Below are 21,477 nucleotides of genomic sequence, written 5' to 3'. Positions count from 1 at the left end.
TAACTGCTTAGATACGGCAGCAGTTTTCCACTCCCCAATATACCACCACTGCCAGGAAGGATAAAGTTGTCTCGTCTAATCCATCATTCACTTAAGGGTTACCAAATCTCGTCACTATACTTCATCGTTCTCTTTCCCTCTCCTCGTACTTGCTGTTCCTCTTCTTCTCCTAACATTCTCTCTCACTCCCTTCTCATACTCCCATACTATCTAACTATTCTCACTTGTGTGCGCTCCTATTCCTTTCTCCTGGTCCCATACCTCAACTTACATATACAACACCCGAGTAATCTCTACTGAACCACAAAAATGCCTGTACGCTGGAGTCCCGAGAACGACCAGCTTGTAAGTCCGGCCTCACCAACGCCTCCCCTACCAAGGCACAACCTAACCACCCACAGCTTCTCCTGAAGATACTGGAAACCCATGATATCTCCGTCGACACCAGAAAAGTCTCCGAAGCCTGGCGTAAGCCCTCACCTAAACCTCTCCCACATAAATAGCATACATACTAACAACCCAAACCCCACTCAGCCGGCACAGACTCCAACAGTCGACCCACCCCCCGCGCCATCACCGAACGCCTGGCCAAAATGCGCCAGATAGTCAAAGCATCCAACAACGGCCCCGAAGGCCACTTCAGCATCGGAAGAGGCACGAACGCCAACCCCGGCAGCGCAGCGTCGACTCCCCATAAACAGCGCAAGAATGCGACAGCTGGTCTCAAGACCCCGACTTCTGGGAAGCGTAAGCATGTCGTTAAGGCTGAAGAAGATGTTGGGGGTGATGCTGAAGTGCTGGTCAAAGAGGAAGACGACGGGAAGAAACCACTTGGGGATGCTTCTGCGGGGGTGAATCAGGGTCAGGTGTTTGTTTTGCTTAAGACTGAGTCGATTGACGAGGATGCTTTTGTGGGGGACGGGTCTCCATCGAAGCGTGCGCGTAGGGCTAGTACTCTTCATCCTGGTATGGTTAATACTTATAATGAGGAGGATAGCGGAACTGAACTGGATAGCTCGGTCTCTGAGTATCTTCCTGAGGAATCGGCTAAGGTGGAGGAGGAATTTTGGATGGCTTGATTTTTTTTTTTTTTAGTTTGCTCTGGTGAATTATGTATTATGGGGTTTTGGATTGCATGGATGGGGTAGCGGTGCAGATGAGGGACGAAAGTACAGCTTATGTCCGGGGGGTAGCAGTCACTGAATTAATGATCACGGGATGTTAAAACAGTGCATATTTCCATAATCTCAGCTCCATGAGTAGAAATTGTAGCTATAACACTACGTTTCGATACAAAGAGAGATAAAGTGCACGTAGAGAAGCAGCGCGCGACTGGTAAATTCCTTCGATCTCAATAAAAGTAAGTATGAAGAGTCGCCATCAAATTATCAAATCCTAAACACTTTCAATAACAGCCGCCAATCCCATTCTCGTAGAACCCAGGAACCCGCCTGTTCATATGTTAAATAATTCCAATCCCGGTTGAACAAAAACAAATCAACAACCAGAAGATTCCACCATAAGCCTAAGAAAAAACCTCGTTTACCTGGGCTTTGACTCTCTTACAAGCTGGTCCGCCACTGCTCTTTGTACCACGCTTCGCGGGCCTACCTCTCTTGGGCTTGGTGGGAGTCGAGTCGGGAGCCACATCACCATCTTCTTCCTCCGCGTGAGTAGCAGAGCCAGGAGAGGTAGCAGCAGCAGTATCTTTCGTAGGAGAAGAGTTACGGACCATCTCCTTGATTCTCTGGACTCTATGCTGTATGGCACTGGCTGTGCAATCTATGATCTGTTTTAGTTCTTGTGTTCCTGGACAGGCTGGAAAGAGTAAGACAAACCTTGACCCATGAACTCGGCTAAGGCCTTGTGGTCGAGCTTGAAGCTATGGAGAGTTATGATGCCGACAAGTAGCTATGTGAGTGTGCTCAGTTAGTTCTGTACAGGTTAAGTTTCTCGAGGGTTGGGAGAAGAGATCGGTGGGCTTACTCTGGCATCAGCCTGTTCTCCCCATTTGATAGGCATCAGGAATAACCAGGAAGTAAGTGAATTGGCTGGGTTTGTGTGGTATCCTGTTGATCAGAGGCAATCTTTAAAATTTTTTTTTTTGGTGGGTGGACTTGTAAGTGAGGTTGTAGTTGGAAGATGTCGGCTGAAGTAGAGGTAAGCAGAGGATAGAAGGGGGGAACTCAAGGTGTTGTGGGAGACAGGAAGAGGGTGAGGTCGAGAGACCAGTCGTGAGAAGAGAGGACGAAGGACCCAGCCATTCACTTCCAGTCGGGCTGGCAGTAGTGAAGTGGTGTTACTGTTCCTGTCGTTGCCAGGGGATTCCAGAATGAGACCAAGCCGTCATTTGAAATTCTTGTAAAATTCGTTCGGTTTTCCAGACTATATTCGGTGTTTCTTCCATATACCACAACTTACCAACATGGTGTAGAACAGCTTACCATGTCAGTACTACATCTTGAAGAGAAACTCTGTCTAGGTAGCGTAACGGAAACTATTGCTGAAACATGAGTTGATAATATAAGTATGAGGTAGCTAGTAACCAGATGATTGCCGTCACGAGATCTAAATATTTTCTATTGAATGGCATGCTCTTCCTGTAATTCTGCTGAAATCGCAGTAGTCCTTGAAAACTGCCATATTCCCGACAACTTGCGACAAGAAAAGCTTCTGGCGCTCGACGCAGCATAGAACCTAACCAGAGCTCTAGATGACAAAGAGCCATCCTCCGCAGTGGAGGATAAAGTGATACCAACAATTCCAGATACCTATTCGCGATATCAACTGGTCGTTACAGAGCTGATGAGAGCTAGTGGTTATGCCCCGGGGCTATTGATACCAACTGATTCGTCTCTACCTGGCTCTTGTGTCGTTATCTGTGAAGGCTGTTGGAGCGTTACGAACGTTATTGCCACCCCATATCAATATAATTCTCTTGAGTATTGGAAGTATCACCATGTATCGCTCCCATAAGGGTGAGGGTAGCAGTTCGTCGAAGGTTTATTTTTGAGTGTATCTGCATAACATTGGCGGATAAGATTTCAGTTGGATTCCCACAAATCAAGAGCTTGGTAAATAGAATGATCGATAAGATCCGTCGATGATCTCGTAGGGGTATATAACCAATGGATCATCTATAAGTTCAGGGTAAAAACATGTCTAAGTTGCATAACGGGACAGGGGCTCGCATATAAATTATGACAATATTGCCTCGCAAGGGAATACATAGCTTTCATCACAACAAGGCAAATATTCAGCATGAATAGCCTGCTAAGTTTGATATGCACTTCCGTTCCGCCTCTCTGATAAGCCACAAAATTCCATTACACGCGTTACTTGGAATTACCTTCGTGGACAGCGTGAGATTGTTCCACCCAGACATATAAGACAACGTGTCCTATAGAGATCTGGTAGAGCTGCAATATCGGTCAATATCAAACAATGGTACGGTCATTGTATCATCCCGTAGACTTTCCTTTCTTGACTCTTGTTTCGACGATCTCTGTGTCTATCAACAACTCTTATTGGAACCCCTAGACTAGATTACAAGATGGGATGCTCTGAGGAAAATAAAAGCAAATAAAATGGCAGATGCCTCTGATATATAGTGAAAGTGAATATGTTCACTCGAGGTTGAACCAGAATGTGTAGGAGTTCTAACCCCGCCATTCTTACAGAGCAGAGCAACCCCACCTCACGTGTGTATGCAAAACAGAGAGATTGAGACAGCTTATATTCTGTAGATGAGCCATGGAATCATGTTTCACTCAAACCATGCCATCCCCAGTATTGCATTTATCGAATGATCGTATCCCCAATTGGTGCCTTGCTTGAACACCGCCGGCGAAATGTCAGTACTAGTTAGACACGTATTAGATTGCACTGCAGCAACAACTTTGTCAGTACGCCAATCGGGTGATGTTTCAGATGCAACCACGACTTTGATGCTGTGCATTCGGTACTCTGAGTGGCTGTCAGGCTACATCCGATAGTTTCCCTCGTGGAGTACGAGTACAGCTGCTACCAGCGCCTGCTTAAAGTTTATCTTTAAGTGAATTGGGATGATTCGTCCTTTCGTTGTGTCAATTAAGACTGTACGTTCCCCATGTATAGAAATACTCCACAGATAGATCTACGGATCCAACCAAAGGGGGTTACAACGCAGCAATTGCAGGTGCTTGGCAAGGATATAGATATCCGCCATGCATCGGAGGGATACGTATGTACTTAAAATCAGTACTTTAGTACGTTATCGAACAGTAACATCTCACAAACAAATGGCCGAATTTCTCCGAGCAGCAAGTAGTACAGCTCTAACTGCGGTAAGTGGGTGTGCGCCATAGGACGCAAAGATTCCTTGTTTTAGGACTGCATGATGCCAGGGTATAACGCTGAAAATTAATGTGCAGTTAAATTTTCATCTGCAGAGAGAAGGCCTTAGAGATGTGATGATTGCTTGAAGAGGTGGTTGGTGTTGGGGGGGGGGGCCTACTAACTCGGGTGTTTTCTTAAGTATGTGCTGCAGGACTACACCATTGCATGTCAGGTCTTATTTTCATAACACTATAGGGTGACTACTAGGTATACCAAGTGGGTCCGGCAAGTTAAACTGAAGACCTCTGGAGTCGGTGAAAAGGTTGAAACGGAGGGGCAAAAGAAGAGGAGGAAAAAGGGGCGAAAAGAAGAAAAAGAAAAGAAAAGAAATACAGCATACTAATAATGAAGAATTCGATTATTTGCGCAAATGGCAAGGTTAAACAAACGAACAATTGCATTGTCACCCAAGGATCATTTATTATTGCATTTCCCTCAACCCACAGAGATCAATTGGCCAGCCTTACTGTACCCCTCTCATAATTCTGACTAGGTATACATGTCACAGCTCTTGGCTATATGTATCTATTGGTTTATGATCATCTTCGTTAGTGCTACACCTGCTAATGTGGCTTCCCCAATGTAGTGGGTAAATCAGGAATGCTGATCAATGAGAAGCATGGTGCAATCCCATATGACAAACAACACCCATGAAACGAAGGGTCAAAGACATCGAATTAATTCCCTCAGAGCAAGCAACGGTGATATGATGAGGGTCTCGCTGCAGTCGGCCCCCGACATATGGCCAGTACCCCTCCAAGTTCCACTGCTGAAGTGTCCGCCAAGAGACCCCATATAATCGCGCTAGGTGGGGGAGTCTCTCACCATCTTGAAATGGGCCAATCTGACAGAGTTTCTCCCTCTGCAAGGATCCATCATTGCTGTTGCCTAGAGAATTAGGAGAAGAGGGCCGTTTGGAGGGGTCAGAACTAATCCTATTGTAATGCAACGGGGTCAGATCAACGCCTCAGTTCATCTATCATGCGTGAAAATCAACAAATGATTGGAGGCCATGTGTATAGCATCTAGGATAGAGATATTGGGAGAGGTTCCACTCAGGTGGGAGACATGGCTATAAATACTACCTGCTCGTCTTCCTAGAGTTGGCTTCTAGTCTTCTTTCTCAATCCATCAAGAGCCATCTCTCAATCTGTCAAAACCAGTCCTCCACTACCCACAGCCAACATGAGTTTCCATATGACCGCTGAGGAAGGTTCCATCAGAGTCCTGGGCGATAAGCGCACCCTGATCGGTCGGCTTGAAGACGAAAACGGGGAATATCAGGATGCGAGCATTGATCTTGACCAGTTTCTCGGAAACAACAACGGTATGTTCTTCACATCTGATATGATGAAAGAATAATTTTAACCTACGTTACAGGTAGCTTCCAGTGGGACGGCGTTTCATTTTCCGAGACTGCTGAAGGGGTCCATTTCGACATTGAGGGTGGATCCAACGTCCCCGTCCTACGTGCCCAGTTGCGAAACGAGGCGGGTGATTATGTAGATGCCAATGTCAACCTGGCTGAGCGTATCAGGAATGAAAATGGACAGTTCCAGTTTGAGTAAATAATTGTAAGTGGCAGTGGCCTTGGCTGAGAGGGCGTTTCTAATCGTCTCTTAGCGATACCTATATATACTATGGTTGGAAGACACGCAAAGTACATGGTGTACCGACTTACGGTTGAGCAAAGTTGTTGTTTGCCATGTAGACTACTTGTATCTATACGACCAGCCGTGAGTTTCATGCATGCCTTCCAATTAGAAAAATTTCTCGCATTGTGCTTCTACTGTAGAATCAGGTAGAAAGAGTATAGACAGACGAGTAGCCTGAATACATAAACAAAATACTGCCACCAACAAAAGAAACAAATTTCAGCCGTCAGCTCATACAAATCCATACAGCCATCCAGCTCATAATGACCTGTAACTCTAACCCGAACTCCTGGAGAGCATCCGAATATACCAGGTGTATCTCAAATGATGGTGAACCCAGACACAAGGAACAACAGAAATAAAAGCAAGAAGGCAGAGAGATCCTCCAGGTAACACCATAATGAGAAAGTCAAATAATAAAATATATATAGACAAATAACAGAAAAAGGGAAGAAATAGATGCCCAGTTACCAAACGTGGGTTATATCACCTGCATCCATGTCATGTCCATTCCAGTCTTCATCACCACTCACTTCATCATCAAGAAAGTCTTCTTCATTGAATTGTGTCTCACTCGGACGTTGATTATCAATTCGAACCATGACCACGTCACACATGCCTTGTACAGCTAACGGCTTCTGGTCATCGTCACTGTCAGGCACTGCGTGGTGAGATGTGTTCAATCCAACATCATCATCAACTTCGGACAGTTTCCGTTGGGCGATGCGAGCGCTCTTTCGTTTTGAAGGCGTAGAAAATCCGCTGCCAAGGACATCTGGCTGAGTTGTAGTATCGTTCAAAACTAGGCTGTCAGCCAAGCTACCAGAAACTGGTTGCCGAGACATGAACGGAATGGTGTAAAGGGCGGGATTTGGGGATGCGCTATGCCTTAGGAAGACCTTCTCGAGCCTGCCAATCCATTTTTCTCGAAAAGATGCACGATCGCGCCATCCAATTTTTAGAATCGCACTTATCACTAATCGCCGTAAGTTCCGCAATTGGGGAGCTGCATCAATAAGGGATGTGAAGAATACGTCCGCCGTAATATCGTCCCACTTGCGTAACTGTATTAGCTCAATGTCCTGCAGGGTAGCTGGCCACGTTGGAACTTCCGAGGGGCTGAGGAGCTCCCTAAAGTGAGGCTCCACGTCATGATAACTAGACAAGTCATGTATCGAGATATCCATCTTGAATCGCTCAAGATTTTCACACGATTGTGCCAGGCCCACGATAAAAGAGAGGCTCAAATGGCGATTGTGACTCAGAGCTAATTCTCGAAGATGTCGGCCATGCGAAGCAAGGAACGCACTGAAGTTTGCCGTTGTTACTTCATCGCAATTGTTTATGGTGAGCGATGTAAGTGTTAGGGGCAAGTTCGGTAAAAGATGCTCATTTACAATTGAACACTCTAAAAACTCCAAGCGGCGCAGCTCCGGAAGTTCCTTGAGTGCGGTAGCAAGAACGACTTCCCTTTCGTTTGATACATCAGCAAATTCATCTCCATCAGAATCTTCCGAAGCAATATGCAACATCCTAAGCTCCCGCAGGCCAGAGAATACAGGTTGAAGATGTTTTTCCATCATGCATTGAAGTAGCCCCTTCGTTTCCATGAAGCGGCTGTTCCAGTCCCAGCTGCGCAAGCGGATCAAACTCGATACGAGGGAGGTAAAAAGACTTTCAGGATAAACCCATTTGGTCCTCTGCCACAGAGGAAGTCCAACAACATAATCATCACTATGATAGAGCCGCAATCTTTTCAACTGAGGGGCTTTCTCAATCAGCTTGGGAAGTTCAAAATATCCCAGCGCCGGGCCACTTTTGTAAGTTAAGAGAAGCTCCGCATCAATATGGAGCTCTCTAATCTTGTTAATGTAATTGGTAGAGAGGTACTTTTGGGGCTTTGATAGCAAGGTGAGCAAGCCGTGTGCCTTTGCGGATGGTATCAGAGGGGGGCAGTGGTAAAGAGCAGCCAACGCGGGCTCATGAAAAGCGCGACAAAGCAGAGAGACATTCACAAGCCATTGAACTGAGTTGTTTCTGGTTGCAGTCTTCTCATCCACTAGGGGATATGCGGCGCTATAGAATATGTCAAACAGGATATGATAGGGAAGAGCTTGCCAAGGGGGAATGACACCAGACCCCACGAACGGGGTAACATCCTCTTCGAATTTCCTCCGTTTACTGAGGGGTCTACCCAATTCCAAGCGCTTCTTATTGGAGGCTCTTTTCGGTCGCTTAGTTTGAGACCGTGTTTCCATAGACCGCTTACGTTGACGTCTGTTTGGATCGTGGTGGGCTGGTTGTTCGGTAAATGGATAGGTAAATCGAGTTGTGGCTTCGGCGGGCACTATAGCGTCTGGATCCTCATCGCTTGGGCCCCCTTCAAAACTACCGTCAGTGGATTCTTCGCGGTAGGATACAGGCATGCGATTTGAGTCGCGTGGGCGCAAGGAAAGAGACAGACGCCTTGATTCCTCGTCGTCGGACTCTGGGTCCTCGAGCTGATCTTCCGAGCTGCTTTCTTCATGGTAGGATTGAACTTGCGTGCGGCTGGAGCGAACTGGACGGGACGATCTTGGAGGTCGACGGTGAGAAGAGCCGATCGAGGGAGCCATGGCGAGTGGGCCGGTTCGCCCTACAAACGATGAGGTGCCAAGCAAAAGGGTACCAAATTGCACATGATCTGCGATTCCGCGAATGCGATAGTGCTTGACCGAGCTTGAAGGCACTAGTTTGGAGTCCCCTGTAGTAGTTCAAGACTCTGAACTAGGAGACAAGGTGGATAGAAGCAGCGTACTTATATAGCGGCAGTAGGATTGAAGTGAAGGAAGCGCAGAATGATGAAGCCAACGGACCGAATTTCACTGGAAGGGGTGGAGTTGGTTAGCGGGTTTATCGATAAGGAAATGATGATGATGATGATGAATGGATTGCCTGACTGTCCAGGCGCGGTGAAGTGGCCCCAATCCGGGATAGCGGCACATGTGACTGGCCCAAGGACCAAGCGAGGCATTGACAGGCATCAACTCCCCCGCCCTGAGGCCATGACGCTAGGCCGGGATGGGCATCGAGGGGAATCCCGAAATAGAAACAGTAAGCTCCTCTCAGTCTATCATCGGCCTTCTTTAAAGCGCCGCCGTTCTTCCAGCCACCTTCTCCTCTTTTTCCCCCCGATGATTCCGTGGTGATGATGGCACCCTATTTCCTCCAAGGCTTCTGCCCTCCTGGATCGCATTTTCCGACTTTAAGTGTGTATGCGCTATCTACTTCTATATAAATACTTATCCATCCATATGCGCTCGATTGGGCTGGTCCCTACACTAAGCGCGCTCCTTGCGATCTAATTATAGCCTGCTGTCTATACGCGCTCAATTCGATTATCTTTGCTTTGTGTTTGCCCATACCTATGATACCCAGCTATCCACCGAGCACATACCAAATTTTCTCTCCTGCCATTGTTTATTTGGGCAATCTTAGCTTGTTGACTCACAATGGAAAGCTCGTTTCCCAACGTCATGAATCCATCGGAGAGGAGCGAATTAGGGGGCCCGCAGATGGTTGTCCAGCAGTATGCTAGGTATCCGCCTACCTTAGAACCTGGATTACATAGCGCTTCCTCTTTAGGTAGCGCTCGCAGCCGGATGGCAGCCTCCAAGTCTCCCCCGCTTCATCGCAAAGCAACCCCTCGCAGCATACAATCCTCACCAACAGTTCCCCGGCCAGGTATTCCTCCAGCACCAGCTCCACGCTCTGGGCCATCAATGTCTCCCCCGGTGTTCGATCCTCTTCGCCAGAGACAACCGCCGAGAGAACCATTGGACCAAGCAGAGACCCGATCGCTCCCATCCCGTGATATTACAGATGAAAACATTGATGACGCTTACGTGATGTTTATTTTTTATTGTAATCCAAATGTGCCTCTGTCTGTAGACACTAGCGAGTTGCGAAAGACTTTCCGCTGTCCCCCGCGAAGTGATGGCAAAAGCTTCAGTATCTTTACGCTCTGGGAACTCATTCGGAAGCTAGACAGCAAAGAATTGAAAACATGGATATCGTTGGCGACCGAGCTCGGTGTGGAGCCCCCTGATTTAGAGCAAGGGCAGAGCACACAGAAAGTCCAGCAATATGCTGTTCGCCTAAAGGTCGGTCTCAAGTGCCTCGTCTTGATATGGGATCCCTACTGAATGGTCATAGCGTTGGATGCGAGCGATGCATGTTGATGCATTCTTTGAATACTGTCTCGGTCATCCCCACCCTTACTACACTCAGCTTCCTGCAAACAATGCGATAGTCAGTGAGAGTCGCGATGGTGTACCTTTGGAAGAGGACCTCGCGTTGCGAGCTCTTGTCCCTCAATGGAAACCCAAAAGAGGTAGAAAACGAGCGGAGGAGAGGGAGATTGTGAACGATAGATCATCTAAACGGCCACAGCTCGATACCTCCGTGGGTATCTTGCACACAAGTACGTTCCCAGCTCACTCCGCGACCTTTCCTCAGAGTGCAATCCCATTCAGCGCCTTTCCCGAAGAGATTGAGCCAAACGATCCGTGGATGGCGGCTACGTCCTCATTTGGAGCGAATGGGCCATCGGGGAACCCGGCCGCTCATCAAGGCCAGGATCTGCGGTGGAGATCAATTGAACGAGAAGCTTCACCAAGTTATCCACATTCCGCAATTCTTCCCAGGGCCCATCATCCATCCGAAGTATTTCTTCCTCCTACGGAGCCTCGATCAGCAGTTACACCATCTGAGAAGTCACGCCCTAAAAGGCGCCATGGCCCAGCTGTCTCATCTGCCTGGCCGACCAACAATGGGTCATCTACCGGAAAGACCCGAGGACGACCTCCTGGTCGAGGGACAACCTCCGGCCCCTTTTCCTCTTTTCCAGTTAATCCTATTCGCTCTGACCCATCTCACGTACACAGCTCTAGTGCACGGCCCTCTCCTTCCATCCTGCTTGAGCACGATCCTTCCGGTCGCTATTCCAATGCCCAATACCAGCAATCTCCTACTCCCTTCGCTGGAGGTGGTAGGCCAAACAAACTCCAGCTGCAAGTTCCTCAACAGCCAGGTGCACCAGTCCGTCTTGCGACACCACCAACGCTCATGGTGAACGGCGTCAACAATGCATCTCTCAAGATTGAGGGACACCAGCGCAACAGCACCTCAGCCCCACCACACGAGATTACTGGCACAGCAATGAATGCTTCAAGTAGTGCACATCGCAATAACAATCTGAACAAAGATATCTCGTCTGATGACCTTGTCCGCGTGCTCTCCAGTGATTTACTGCGTGGGAAAATAACCGGCCGCCCGGCCCCTTTGAGTGTTGAAGAGGCCCGAACATTAGCAGTCTCTATGGTGACAAATTTAACTGCATCATATTCCCAACTGCCCTTGGGCCTGCCGGTTCTATTATCGGCTCTACACCTAGGGCTAGGGCAACACTTTGGTTACCCCGGAGTGACAGATAGTACGATGACAATTAATATTGAAGCTTCACCTGCGCCCCCTGCCGATGCGCCAGCGGCAACTGGGAACGAGGGACACTTATTCAATTTCATTTACACTGTCTCTCAAGAATACAAACATGGACTTCGCTTCACAACGAAGGTTACTTATGGTGACTTCAGTATTAACAAGCTTACAAGCAGCAGACCTGAGAATGCATTCGGAGTGACTGAGGACCTAGATAATAGCATCGCGGAGTTAAATAGCTCTACAGATGGTGAATTCGAAGTGGATGGTCCAGAGGATTCTATCCCCGACCTGACCTGGAAACATCGGTACATGAAGCTTCGCTCCCAGATGCAGAAAAAGGAGCGCGCCTTGTCCCAGTACAAGCGCAAGATCCTAGAGTCCGTGATGTCAGACATTTAGACTCCCGCGGGGGTAGTGAAATTCCAACGTGCTAAGCGTCAAAGACTGCTACTTCGCATGAGAATCACTTTTGAGCTGTTGACGACATCATATCTTTTCTGTGCTTGATAAAGTGCTTTATTCTTGAACTGATGTGATCAGGACATGATCTCCATGTATTTCCCTGGGAGCGTGTTGCTGTTTGTATGTTTCGTTTAGGCTTCCTACAGATACCCCTTGAGCGGCTTGCTTGTTGTTTGAAATGAAGCATGTTATAGAACAATATCTAAAAAATAACTGAGTTCTCCTTCCGCATGCTTTCTTCGGATGCTCTCTTATTGAATACGGAAAGAATCTATAGTTACTTGGTAAAATGATAGATTTAACCACGGTATTGTTAAAGTAGTCTTCAAGTAACACTTCAAAGAAGCCCATCAACAACGTTCAAAAGGACAAAAGACATATCCATCCCCGCTTTAACCACCCTCCACAAAATCCCCACTCTTACGGAAATCTTTCTCTCTAAGAAGCCTTAAGCATCCGCATCAGAATCTTCCCCCTTGACCTGCACATATCCATTCCCGTCGTCAGTATAACAGAACTGATCGAATAAGGCAGTATCACTAACTCCAGGCCCTTCCTCGTCAATCTCAGTCTCCTCTCCAGAAGATTGCCCTTCGACCTTGTCAGGGTCAGCCATATGCTTTAGCAGGCTTTCTGCATAAGCAACAGCAATCACCTTCATTGCTTTCACTTTCTCGTTCTTGGAACCTGCTCTCTTCGGCACAGCGGCCTTGGGTACTGCCTTGCGCTTTGTAACCGATGATTTGTTAGTTTTCTTTGGGCTAGAAACTGGACTGTTGGTCGAGGATGCACCGTGCGAGGTGTTGTTGCGGCCTTTTACGAGACGCTCGTAGCGTTTCGCGCTGGTTCGATTAGGTACTGGTTGTATGCTAGGTATAGATAGGACGAGGTAATGGAGGATAGCAAAAGGACTTACGCAGCTCCTTTAGTAACGATACTGCATTCTTTCGCGACTTCTTCGAAATCAACCTGCAAGTGAAGATGAGTCAAGTCGTAATCAGCTCATGGTGCCCGAGATGGAGGTATGGACAGAGTGTGTCGGCCATTTAGACACTATAAGGAAGTGGGAACTCTTACCTTTCCGCTGTTTGAGTGACGAATGCAGCTCAGGAGGAAGTCAAGCTGACCATTGTCTGTTATACGAGACATGTTGAGTGCCCTCTCGAGGTTAGTATGAAGCTAGTCAGTGATAAAGGGGTGACTAGAAGGCTTTGTTTCGATAATATATTGCTAGGCTTATTAGAGGGTGCGCTGAGGCAAACAGAAGATGATAGAGAAAGAGGAGGAGGCTCGAAGAACAGCAAAGAGAAGAAGTAACACTAAGGTGGCTCAATGAAAAATATTCTCTGGATAGGCTCAGATAGGAGACAGGAATGTGTGGTGCAGCGCTCAGCACAGTGAATATACGCTTCACTGGTCGACTTGTTTTGTCTAGAATGTAAAGTCTGGGATGTTCTTCGCTCATCAGACTCGCCCGTTGGGTCAGACAAATGGCGATTAAAGGCGGTCCTGTATGCCTACGTCCTCTAAGCTAGGAGTATAGGAATGTTAATATCACTACAACATATGTAGAGAATGACACTTTTAGCTGGGTGCGATGTAGGTCCAAGAATCAACCAGTGGTTCTCATTTCAATATTTAACGACAACCTCGAGATGTCTATGGAACAACTTCAGTATCTTACTGGGGATGTAGACAAATCTCTGTACGATGAAAGACAAACTCAAAACCCTTCGCTATTGTACTTAGAGTCGAGTGAAGGCAAAGGGCAATGTCCACTCCACCTTCAAAGCTCTTAAAGTGCAGACCATTGCCGTAAATAAAGGCAATATCGACTGACAAAGTTAGCCGCAGGCGACTTATATTGAGCAACATCGGACTTACAAATTGATAGTGTCCGCAAATGCAGAGTACCCTTCTAAACAGCTCCGAAGCCGCTGTCCCTAAAATCATCGATGGCATTATTAACCGCACTAAGAAGATTAACGTCGATTCCTTCATCCTGCACGATCTCATCTTCGACTTTCGCTTTCACTGCGGGCAGGGCCTGAGGAGGGCTCTCGCCTTTAGAAGCCCCCACGCCAGTTGCTGGGATGGGGGGAGAGGTTACTTTTGCTCCCTTTCTGGTCCCTTTTCTGGGTGATAACTTTGCCTTAGTCTTAGGACCCTTGGCTGCTATGATAACCTCCGCCTCAGAGTCATCTGGGATAACGGCCTTTTCAGGTTCTTCGGCCTTGGCCATGCTCTTCTTTATTCCTGCACTGGAACCATTTCCCTTGCCTTGGCCAGGGGTGGTAGAGGGCACAGGACCGCTTAGGACGGTGCTCCCATTTGCCGGCTTAGCAGTAGCCTCGAGGTTTATAAAGCCGTACCGCTTGCGAATTGCCCGGAATCTATTACCAACAGATGCAGTGTTGGTGTATCCCAATACCGCTCCAACATTGGTCAAGTTGACCTAGACCGGTATCAATAAGAGCTCTACCAGTGTGGCATCTGAAGCAGGGTGCTCGCTTACAGTCCTGCTGTCATCAAGATTTTTAAGGCACTCGAAGATGAATTGACAATCTTGGGCATTGAATCCCCCAATATCGGGGGCAGTTCTTGGGCTCGATGCCATTTGTTCCAGATGACTTCTTGTAAACGATTGTTAGTATGAAGGAAACTTGGCCCAGGGACAAGTATACAATGGCCAGTTACCAGAACTACCAGCTAAGCTCAAATAGTGAGGTGGCGGTGTTAGGCGAAAGTGGGAACAAATGGATGTGAAATGTGGATGAGGGAACCACAAAGATAGATGAAACCATCAACGGTAGGCTTTCGCACTCAAGAAGAGGGGCAGCGAGAGAAAAGTATTTCAGATTTCCTCCAGTAATTCCCATGTTGCTTAAAGTGTCCTAGCCATATGTCACTGGTTAAGTGAATCAAGATGATAGTCGTCACGGCGATGGAATGTTGTTGTTAAAGAGTAAAGAAAACAGATACGGTAGCTCCAATAGCAACATTTAGTGTATAATCAGTTAGATGTCACTTATCTCCCGCTACCCGTCGAGAAATATGTCTACCATCCAATCTATAATTTTAAGCATGTGCAGTCCAGGTCCATTCTTAATGGCTTCTTACCAGTCTCCAAAATACGATTGTGGTGTCTAAGACAGATATACTCAAGGGAGAAATACAAAATATTATGACAGATACATCGGCAGGTGCACAATATACCACTTTAACCCTTAGGCTCCATGACGACCTTCAGCCCGCAGAATTCCACCTCACTACGGCTTGAGTCCACCTCCTGCTCTTGTTGTTCTTCCACCTTGACAATGTCGCTCAATCTGCCATCCTCCTCTGGCTCCATCTTTGTGGAAGGCCAGAGATAACCTGGGTTCGTTTGATGTTTGAATCCGATCGAAGGGTCCAAAAAGCTGGGTGTAGGGGTGTACATGGTCAGGTCTGACGGGGAGACGGCCATTTGGGAATACGGGGAAGTAAATGACTGATCTGGCGAGTCCGGCAGCATGTGGTAAGCTACGCCGGGGATATCGGCCAACGTATGGAACCTCTGAGCATGTGGGTCGGCCTTGATATAGGAAGCTATCTCGTCTAGAGACGCACGACGTTCTTGTTTCATGCCCGGCTGCGGGTCAGAAGGATCGGTTTCTTTGAACAGTTCTGCCTTGCAATGGCTTTTCTTGGACTTATTCGGGCTTTTCTTCGGACGAGATGATCGTGGTGTCGATGTGGTACCTTCCATCTGCTGCTTAAAGCGAGAGTATCGCATTCGAGCTGCATGACCGTTGGAGATTTCAAGTTGATTTGCAACGAGGCTCCAGTCAATCTACCGAAAGGCTTAGCTAATCCAAATATTACAGTTTTGAGGGAGTGAACTTACCGATTTCAGATCAAGTTGTTTGATGATGGTATATAGGAACTTGACTGTTGGGCCATCGGTCGGCATGGCTTTGCTGCGTCGGACAGTTGACATGACTGCAGATTGGGCAAAGTAGAGCCTTTGGGGAAAACAGGTAAACAATTTATGCTAGTTAAGAGCTCGTTTGGTGCTTGAAATAACCTAGGGAATAGAGAGAATTTAAGGCTGAGGGAAGAGCATGCACTCCGGTGCACGGAAGACTGATATATATAGGCCACTCCCTCTTATACAGTAGGGCCTCCTTCCATTAGTGCACGCCAAAAATGGCATTTCATAGACAAAGAGACCTAGACACACTGCTATTGGATCTATTTATAATGACCCGTACAGCGGGACTTCTTTTTTCATTGATAAAAGAGTACTCAGGTAGCTTTAAAGTTCTAGAGACAATGGCTGCATGCCTTATCTCCCTGTAGTGGTGTAACGAAGGGGTGACAAACTAGATCAGTCTACTGCATTATAGACAAAGCACAATAAATGCAGGAGCCCCTTTGTGACTTTGTGTTATACCTTTGTTCAAAGGCCTACTAATGCCGCGTGGGTCTGTTTGCCCTGGATAAATCCTAGCACAAGGTAAAGGATCCTTTAGAATTTAGGTACTGTTACTACGTACCAAAGTCATACTTCCTTATTTGACAATAAATTTACTGTGGAATTAGAAGCCAGTAAATATGGTTCACAGGACAGGGGAAATTAATAACTTGGGAAATGAAACAGTAGAACCTATCTAAATACTAAATATAACAGTTTTGCTGTTTTATTATTTGGTTAATCAGGAAGGTATCTTTTCTGCAATGATTTCTCACATGATACTTAAACAAAATCAAGAGAAGATATTTATTAGTATCATAAAACTATGAATGCCTAATTGAATGGCTTATTAGTCGCAAACCCCTCCAAACAGCACAGCTATACTTTCAAGGATATTGTTTGGTTTAACGAGCGGAGTAGAATGAGAATTCCCGGATCCATCCAGAGCATAATCAAGCTCATCATGCGCTGCTTTGATTGCTGCGTCCAGTTTCTGCCACTGCTCAGGATGTTCAATACTAACCTTCCAGAAACCTTCTGGTGTGTCAATACAAAGATAGTTACCCTGAACAGAACATAGAATGCACTCATTGAAACTCCTTTCCAAGAGGCATTTGAACAGGGCCACCCAAGTTTCCACGTCTGAACTGTAAAGTAGATCCCCAAGATCTGCGCACTTCCTCAGCACTCTTTCGGCGTTAATTCTTGTATTCCTCTTTCGAGAACGCAGGAGCGATGCCACTGACTGCAGGCTTTTTTGCGATAATATTTCCCGCTTACACAAAATTGAAACTGCCTGTTTTCCGGTAATATGAGTGTGCCCTGTGAGGAAAGGAATCACTTTTCTCAGGATCTCGGGAGGTAATGTAGACCGCGAACCCAAAGCCCTGAGAATAATCTCCTGCATGTACTGTCCCTCTTCTTGAAGCAGAGATGCTAAGGCCTTCACATATTCATGACTCAGGTTTGACTGGTGACCAAAAGCTATCACACTATAGCGTCGTACACTCTGGACTCGGTCCCTTAGATGTTGAGCCAACGTATCAAGAATTTTTACCGGCAAACACTGGCTTTCTGCTAGGGCTGAGGCAGCATATTCCTTTAGATCGGGTCCTTTAGTCCGTAATACTGAGACACAATGCTCGAGAATAACCTCTGGTGGATCTAATTTGAATCGAAAATGCCCTTTCGTTACAGCAATGGAGACAGCATCCTTGAACGTTGATGTGTTGTACAGCTCGATCCAGGCGTCTGGCGATGGTGCTGTCTCCTTCTGTAAGATTTCAAATGCTAGGTCCCGAACCCGATTGCACCCGCGCTCAATTTTGCGCCACATGCCTTCCACCACGTCCATGGGCCAGGTATCTTGTTCTTGCAGTATTTTGTTTGAGATAAACATACTATCAAGGTATTTAGTCTCGTTCATATTCGCAACGGCCGCTTCGAGAATCAGCTTGGGTGGAGGAAGTTGTTCTTTGAATGCGGAGAAAATAATCCTCCTCACTTTCTCATCGGGGTCACAAAGAAGCGTAGCCACATCCTCCAACATGCTCTTCTCCAGCAGCGAGTGCGCTACTAAGACCACAACTGCTCTCGCTTTGGCGAGGGGATTTCCATTCTGTAGGACGTGGGCCAAGCGTTGAACAATGCTTTCAGCGAGAGACAATTGATTTTTCATGACAATTAGTTCGGTGTCGGCCTCTCTGTTACTTAATCGGGTTATAATCATTTGAATCATATCCTCGGGCAACTTTGGGTGTCTGCATAGGCCAATCAATAATTCGCGGGGAACCCTCCAGCCCGAATTGTCTTCTATCAACTTTTTGGTGGTCTCAATTGAGAACTCTGGGTTATTGCCTATAACTCTAGCGGCTGTTTTCCTCATCCCAACAGTATGGCTAGGCTCTAGGAAGGTGATCACTCGGCCTAGGACTCTCGGAGACACTTGGGGACGCTTGGTGAGTGCCTCCAAGACTATCTGTTGATGTGTAATGCATCCTTTGTCCAGGATATCTTCCAAAATCTGCTCTGGAAACTCCATTTCAGTACCCAGCAATGCCGTACTATACAGGCTACCCCAAGGAGGATCAAGCGTTAATCCAGATAGTCTTCGGCCCATCTTACCTTCGAACAGCAGGAGCCGTGGCAGCTGCCTCTTCATCGTTGCGTGCACATGTTGTATTGTGGAATTGTTGTCCAACAGAGTCAATTCGCTGAAGCAACGCATAAGCAGCCGGGAATGGACAGGTCCAAGTAAATCGCGTGGTTCGCTTTCAACACGTTCTATAAATCTAACGAGATGTTCCTCTCCTTCAGTTTCAAGAAGTCCCGATACAAATCGCCACATAATGTCATAGCGCCCGTTGTATTTCTCTTGATCTATGAGCTTTTCTGGCTGGAGGACTGCGCTTCCGCCATGCTTAAGTTGAAGACATTGTAAAGGCAGGCCCAATTTCCAACGTTTAACAAAATACTGCGCAGCAAAATACTCTTGGAAAGTTAAGTGAATGAAGTAGTAATTTCGGTCTGCAGAGCTGAGAGAGGAGTCAGAGCTGCGAAGGAAAGAAATTCTATCCAGACAATCATCTGTTGCTCCCTCGACTTGGTCGTAGACTTTGCTTCGAATGCCCCATTTGAATTCCGTGATATTGTGGTATATACCCAAAAATGCCATCAATTCTAGCAGTTCCATCTCGCTGGATAATATACATTTAATTTGCCGGCGGGTTTTATATTTTTGAGCGGTATGTCCTGTCAGTAGTCGGCCCGAAGCATTCTTCTCTAAGCTAACCATGTCCTTGTGCCATAGCTTTTTCTCAATAGCGCCATAGAGGTCAGTCATCGTGCTGAGGGTTTTCTCGGAAGACAGTTCCTCATCCCAGGTAAAGCAAAGAGCATCCAGTTGAATAGGGATTCGAATCAATCCCTGGATGAGCCAATGTTGTGCGATAAATTGCCTGATCTGGCTTATCTTAAGATGGTCCTTAACCACTTGGTTCAGATAGGATTCGATTTGATGGTCTCTGAACCCGGTTGTCTCAACTTCAAGATCATATCTCTTAAGCTGTGAGGGATATACAGCGTAAGGCCTAGAGGTGATGACGACATTGTTTCGGTTTAGGACTCGTTCAAATGACTCAATGAGACTGCCCTCAGGTCTCTGATATCCAATAATCTCATCAAGGCCATCTAGAATGAAGAGGGTTCGGTTCCGGTTTTCGTCGCATACAGTGTCCCACAGCGTTGGGAAAAGGGCAGTTTTTTCTAATGTGTTTTCGAAATAATTCTCTTTAAGGAATCGCTCCAAGGAGTCTTGATCTTTCAGTTTTCGTAATGGTATCCAGAATACTCGGTCAAAATAGGTTTTCCAGAGCCGGTGGTAGAGAAAGTCATGGATAATCTTTTTGCACAGCGTTGTCTTTCCAACCCCTGCACGCCCGCGAATTAAGATACGGCTTGGTCTTCTCGTAGTGCCATCACCTAGTTTTCTTGGCTTGAATAGATCCGCCAACGGCACGTCCGTTTCTACCTTATTTTCAATTTTTAATCGTTCAAAGAGAGAGAACTCGGAGACCTCGCTGCTCCTTTTCTCCTCCACTGTATTTTCAATCAGAGCAAGGTTAATGTAACATGTATCGATGGGCGCCCTTTCCCCGGAGAGCCGCTCAATGTCGAGACGACCCTCCCTGGTGTAATGCTGAGAAAGTGTGGCATCTGCATAGAATAGCTGGGCTTCCTTACAGCCCCTCATTGCTACTTGTAGAAGAGGAAAGTATTGATCATAATGGGGCTGTCGATATTGAAAACAACTCTTCAGAGTAGGTACCTGTTCCTTGTCTGGTAAGAGACGGAAGGGAAGCTTGCGCTTTGGCTTGGACAGCTGCTTTCCCCAACTGGGCTGATGAAAGGTATAGGCAAGGAACCGGATCCAGTCTTGTACAGACCGATGTTTCGAAGAAAGTTTCATAAGGGATGGCTGGCCGAAAGTCCACTCAATGAAGTCTACCGCACCATGCTTGGAGGGTTTATCATCTACCCAGCATTGCTCAAGCTGGGCGTACAAACCACACCAGAACAATTTTTCCTGCAGGCATGGCAATCCCGGTATTAATCTCTTGAGAATATCATATGCCCCTGACTCAATGAGGACATCAGTCTGTCGAAGCGCATCGTACCACCCATGTTGTGCTGCTGCGTCCTGCATCCCCGTTATAAGGCTTCGGATGTCATCACTCGCGCTCAAGGCGTCCCTGCTCATCTCTACAACTTTCTTAAAGAACCTGCATAGCTCGATTATGTCAGGAGCTGCGTCTACGAACTTCTTTGGGTCCATAGTTGCGACACCACTTGAGATCTTCGTAATGGCATTGATAGCCGTCCCGCTGGTGCGAAAAAATGCCTGCCATGGCCCTTCATTATCCGGTATGCGGCTCAGAGCTTGAAATGCATATCTAGCGGCTTGAGCCATGCGTGGCTCAGAGTCATTGCTCAAGTCACGGAGCTTTTCAGTGAGGGGGGTATAGAGCGTCTCCCGATCAATGCCGGAAAAATTGATGTCAACCATAGCATCCAAAACAACATTGATTGTGCATAGAAGGAAGTACTGTGTTTCCAAGTCAGCAAAGTTCTGTGCATTGCTCATATGTTTGCTAAGGCCTCCGAGCACGGCACCAAGTCGAGTAGCCGTTTCCCGAGGAATCCGGTCTTTGCTTTGACGGAGGGAACAGGCGAAGAATTTCAGCAAATCCAGGTCGACGGGACTCCCATCCGCCGTACCCGCGGTAATTGCTCGGGAGAAAGCAAAGATCAGAGTTTGATACTCATTCCCGCTGGCAACCTTTGCGAGCATTGCCGCCTCTCCGAAATACGACGGTCGCTGTTCATCTCTGAAGAGCTCGACCATTCTCTTCACCAAAGCTCTCAATGCTTCTGTCTCTTTATCCGCCTTCCCAGCATTATTTAGGCGTTCAACTACTTGTTTGGTTTCAGTTGGTGGCGACCGGAAGAATGTTCCATTCAGCATGTTGAGGACTTGGGATGTTTCTA

General features: G+C 47.0%; 10 protein-coding genes across 10 annotated transcripts; 3 read left to right on the top strand and 7 right to left on the bottom strand.

The window, feature by feature from the left end:
- The first annotated feature begins 85 nt into the window (after positions 1 to 85).
- On the top strand, positions 86 to 1,145 carry BDW43DRAFT_276405 (uncharacterized protein). Its single transcript, XM_032041956.1, has one exon. It carries the CDS (start codon positions 594 to 596, stop codon positions 1,077 to 1,079), a length of 486 nt encoding a protein of 161 aa, XP_031900317.1. The 5' UTR covers positions 86 to 593; the 3' UTR covers positions 1,080 to 1,145.
- Positions 1,146 to 1,395: 250 nt separating this feature from the next.
- On the bottom strand, positions 1,396 to 2,022 carry BDW43DRAFT_311193 (uncharacterized protein; the record flags this gene model as incomplete). Its single annotated transcript, XM_032047139.1, has 4 exons — positions 1,396 to 1,451; positions 1,567 to 1,782; positions 1,839 to 1,911; positions 1,987 to 2,022. The coding sequence occupies 4 exons, from the start codon at positions 2,020 to 2,022 to the stop codon at positions 1,396 to 1,398; spliced, it is 381 nt and encodes a 126-aa protein (XP_031900316.1).
- A 2,055-nt stretch (positions 2,023 to 4,077) lies between these two features.
- Positions 4,078 to 4,797, bottom strand: BDW43DRAFT_276403 (uncharacterized protein). The gene is made up of 3 exons (XM_032041955.1): positions 4,591 to 4,797; positions 4,500 to 4,530; positions 4,078 to 4,424 (listed from the first exon to the last, which is right to left on the bottom strand). The coding sequence occupies exon 1, from the start codon at positions 4,776 to 4,778 to the stop codon at positions 4,608 to 4,610; it is 171 nt and encodes a 56-aa protein (XP_031900315.1). The 5' UTR covers positions 4,779 to 4,797; the 3' UTR covers positions 4,078 to 4,424; positions 4,500 to 4,530; positions 4,591 to 4,607.
- Positions 4,798 to 5,562: 765 nt separating this feature from the next.
- On the top strand, positions 5,563 to 5,945 carry BDW43DRAFT_311192 (CVNH domain-containing protein; the record flags this gene model as incomplete). Its single annotated transcript, XM_032047138.1, has 2 exons — positions 5,563 to 5,704; positions 5,758 to 5,945. The coding sequence occupies 2 exons, from the start codon at positions 5,563 to 5,565 to the stop codon at positions 5,943 to 5,945; spliced, it is 330 nt and encodes a 109-aa protein (XP_031900314.1).
- A 203-nt stretch (positions 5,946 to 6,148) lies between these two features.
- Positions 6,149 to 8,929, bottom strand: BDW43DRAFT_276398 (uncharacterized protein). Its single transcript, XM_032041954.1, has one exon. It carries the CDS (start codon positions 8,645 to 8,647, stop codon positions 6,500 to 6,502), a length of 2,148 nt encoding a protein of 715 aa, XP_031900313.1. The 5' UTR covers positions 8,648 to 8,929; the 3' UTR covers positions 6,149 to 6,499.
- Positions 8,930 to 9,440: 511 nt separating this feature from the next.
- abp2 (putative ARS binding protein Abp2) lies at positions 9,441 to 11,971 on the top strand. The gene is made up of 2 exons (XM_032050640.1): positions 9,441 to 10,174; positions 10,227 to 11,971. The coding sequence occupies exons 1-2, from the start codon at positions 9,524 to 9,526 to the stop codon at positions 11,910 to 11,912; spliced, it is 2,337 nt and encodes a 778-aa protein (XP_031900312.1). The 5' UTR covers positions 9,441 to 9,523; the 3' UTR covers positions 11,913 to 11,971.
- Positions 11,972 to 12,423: 452 nt separating this feature from the next.
- Positions 12,424 to 13,124, bottom strand: BDW43DRAFT_311189 (uncharacterized protein; the record flags this gene model as incomplete). The annotated part of the gene is made up of 3 exons (XM_032047137.1): positions 12,424 to 12,817; positions 12,892 to 12,944; positions 13,053 to 13,124. 3 exons carry the CDS (start codon positions 13,122 to 13,124, stop codon positions 12,424 to 12,426), a joined length of 519 nt encoding a protein of 172 aa, XP_031900311.1.
- A 769-nt stretch (positions 13,125 to 13,893) lies between these two features.
- Positions 13,894 to 14,592, bottom strand: BDW43DRAFT_311188 (uncharacterized protein; the record flags this gene model as incomplete). Its single annotated transcript, XM_032047136.1, has 2 exons — positions 13,894 to 14,430; positions 14,491 to 14,592. The coding sequence occupies 2 exons, from the start codon at positions 14,590 to 14,592 to the stop codon at positions 13,894 to 13,896; spliced, it is 639 nt and encodes a 212-aa protein (XP_031900310.1).
- Positions 14,593 to 15,195: 603 nt separating this feature from the next.
- BDW43DRAFT_311187 (uncharacterized protein) lies at positions 15,196 to 15,954 on the bottom strand (the record flags this gene model as incomplete). Its single annotated transcript, XM_032047135.1, has 2 exons — positions 15,196 to 15,807; positions 15,862 to 15,954. 2 exons carry the CDS (start codon positions 15,952 to 15,954, stop codon positions 15,196 to 15,198), a joined length of 705 nt encoding a protein of 234 aa, XP_031900309.1.
- An 826-nt stretch (positions 15,955 to 16,780) lies between these two features.
- Positions 16,781 to 21,454, bottom strand: BDW43DRAFT_311186 (NACHT domain-containing protein; the record flags this gene model as incomplete). Its single annotated transcript, XM_032047134.1, has 1 exon — positions 16,781 to 21,454. One exon carries the CDS (start codon positions 21,452 to 21,454, stop codon positions 16,781 to 16,783), a length of 4,674 nt encoding a protein of 1,557 aa, XP_031900308.1.
- Between the last annotated feature and the right edge of the window lie 23 nt (positions 21,455 to 21,477).

This window comes from Aspergillus alliaceus (assembly GCF_009176365.1).
Source record: "Aspergillus alliaceus strain CBS 536.65 unplaced genomic scaffold BDW43scaffold_22, whole genome shotgun sequence".
Taxonomy (NCBI): Eukaryota; Fungi; Ascomycota; class Eurotiomycetes; order Eurotiales; family Aspergillaceae; genus Aspergillus; species Aspergillus alliaceus.
Note: the sequence above shows the minus strand (reverse complement) of the source record. Positions and strands in the feature narration are given on the sequence as shown.

Coding starts and splice junctions, on each gene's coding strand:
- BDW43DRAFT_276403 (XM_032041955.1), bottom strand. CDS start 4,778: ATGCAATTGTTCGTTTGTTTAACCTTGCCATTTGCGCAAATAATCGAA.
- abp2 (XM_032050640.1), top strand. CDS start 9,524: ATGGAAAGCTCGTTTCCCAACGTCATGAATCCATCGGAGAGGAGCGAA. Junction 10,175..10,226: donor AATATGCTGTTCGCCTAAAG/GTCGGTCTCAAG, acceptor GAATGGTCATAG/CGTTGGATGCGAGCGATGCA.
- BDW43DRAFT_276405 (XM_032041956.1), top strand. CDS start 594: ATGCGCCAGATAGTCAAAGCATCCAACAACGGCCCCGAAGGCCACTTC.
- BDW43DRAFT_276398 (XM_032041954.1), bottom strand. CDS start 8,647: ATGGCTCCCTCGATCGGCTCTTCTCACCGTCGACCTCCAAGATCGTCC.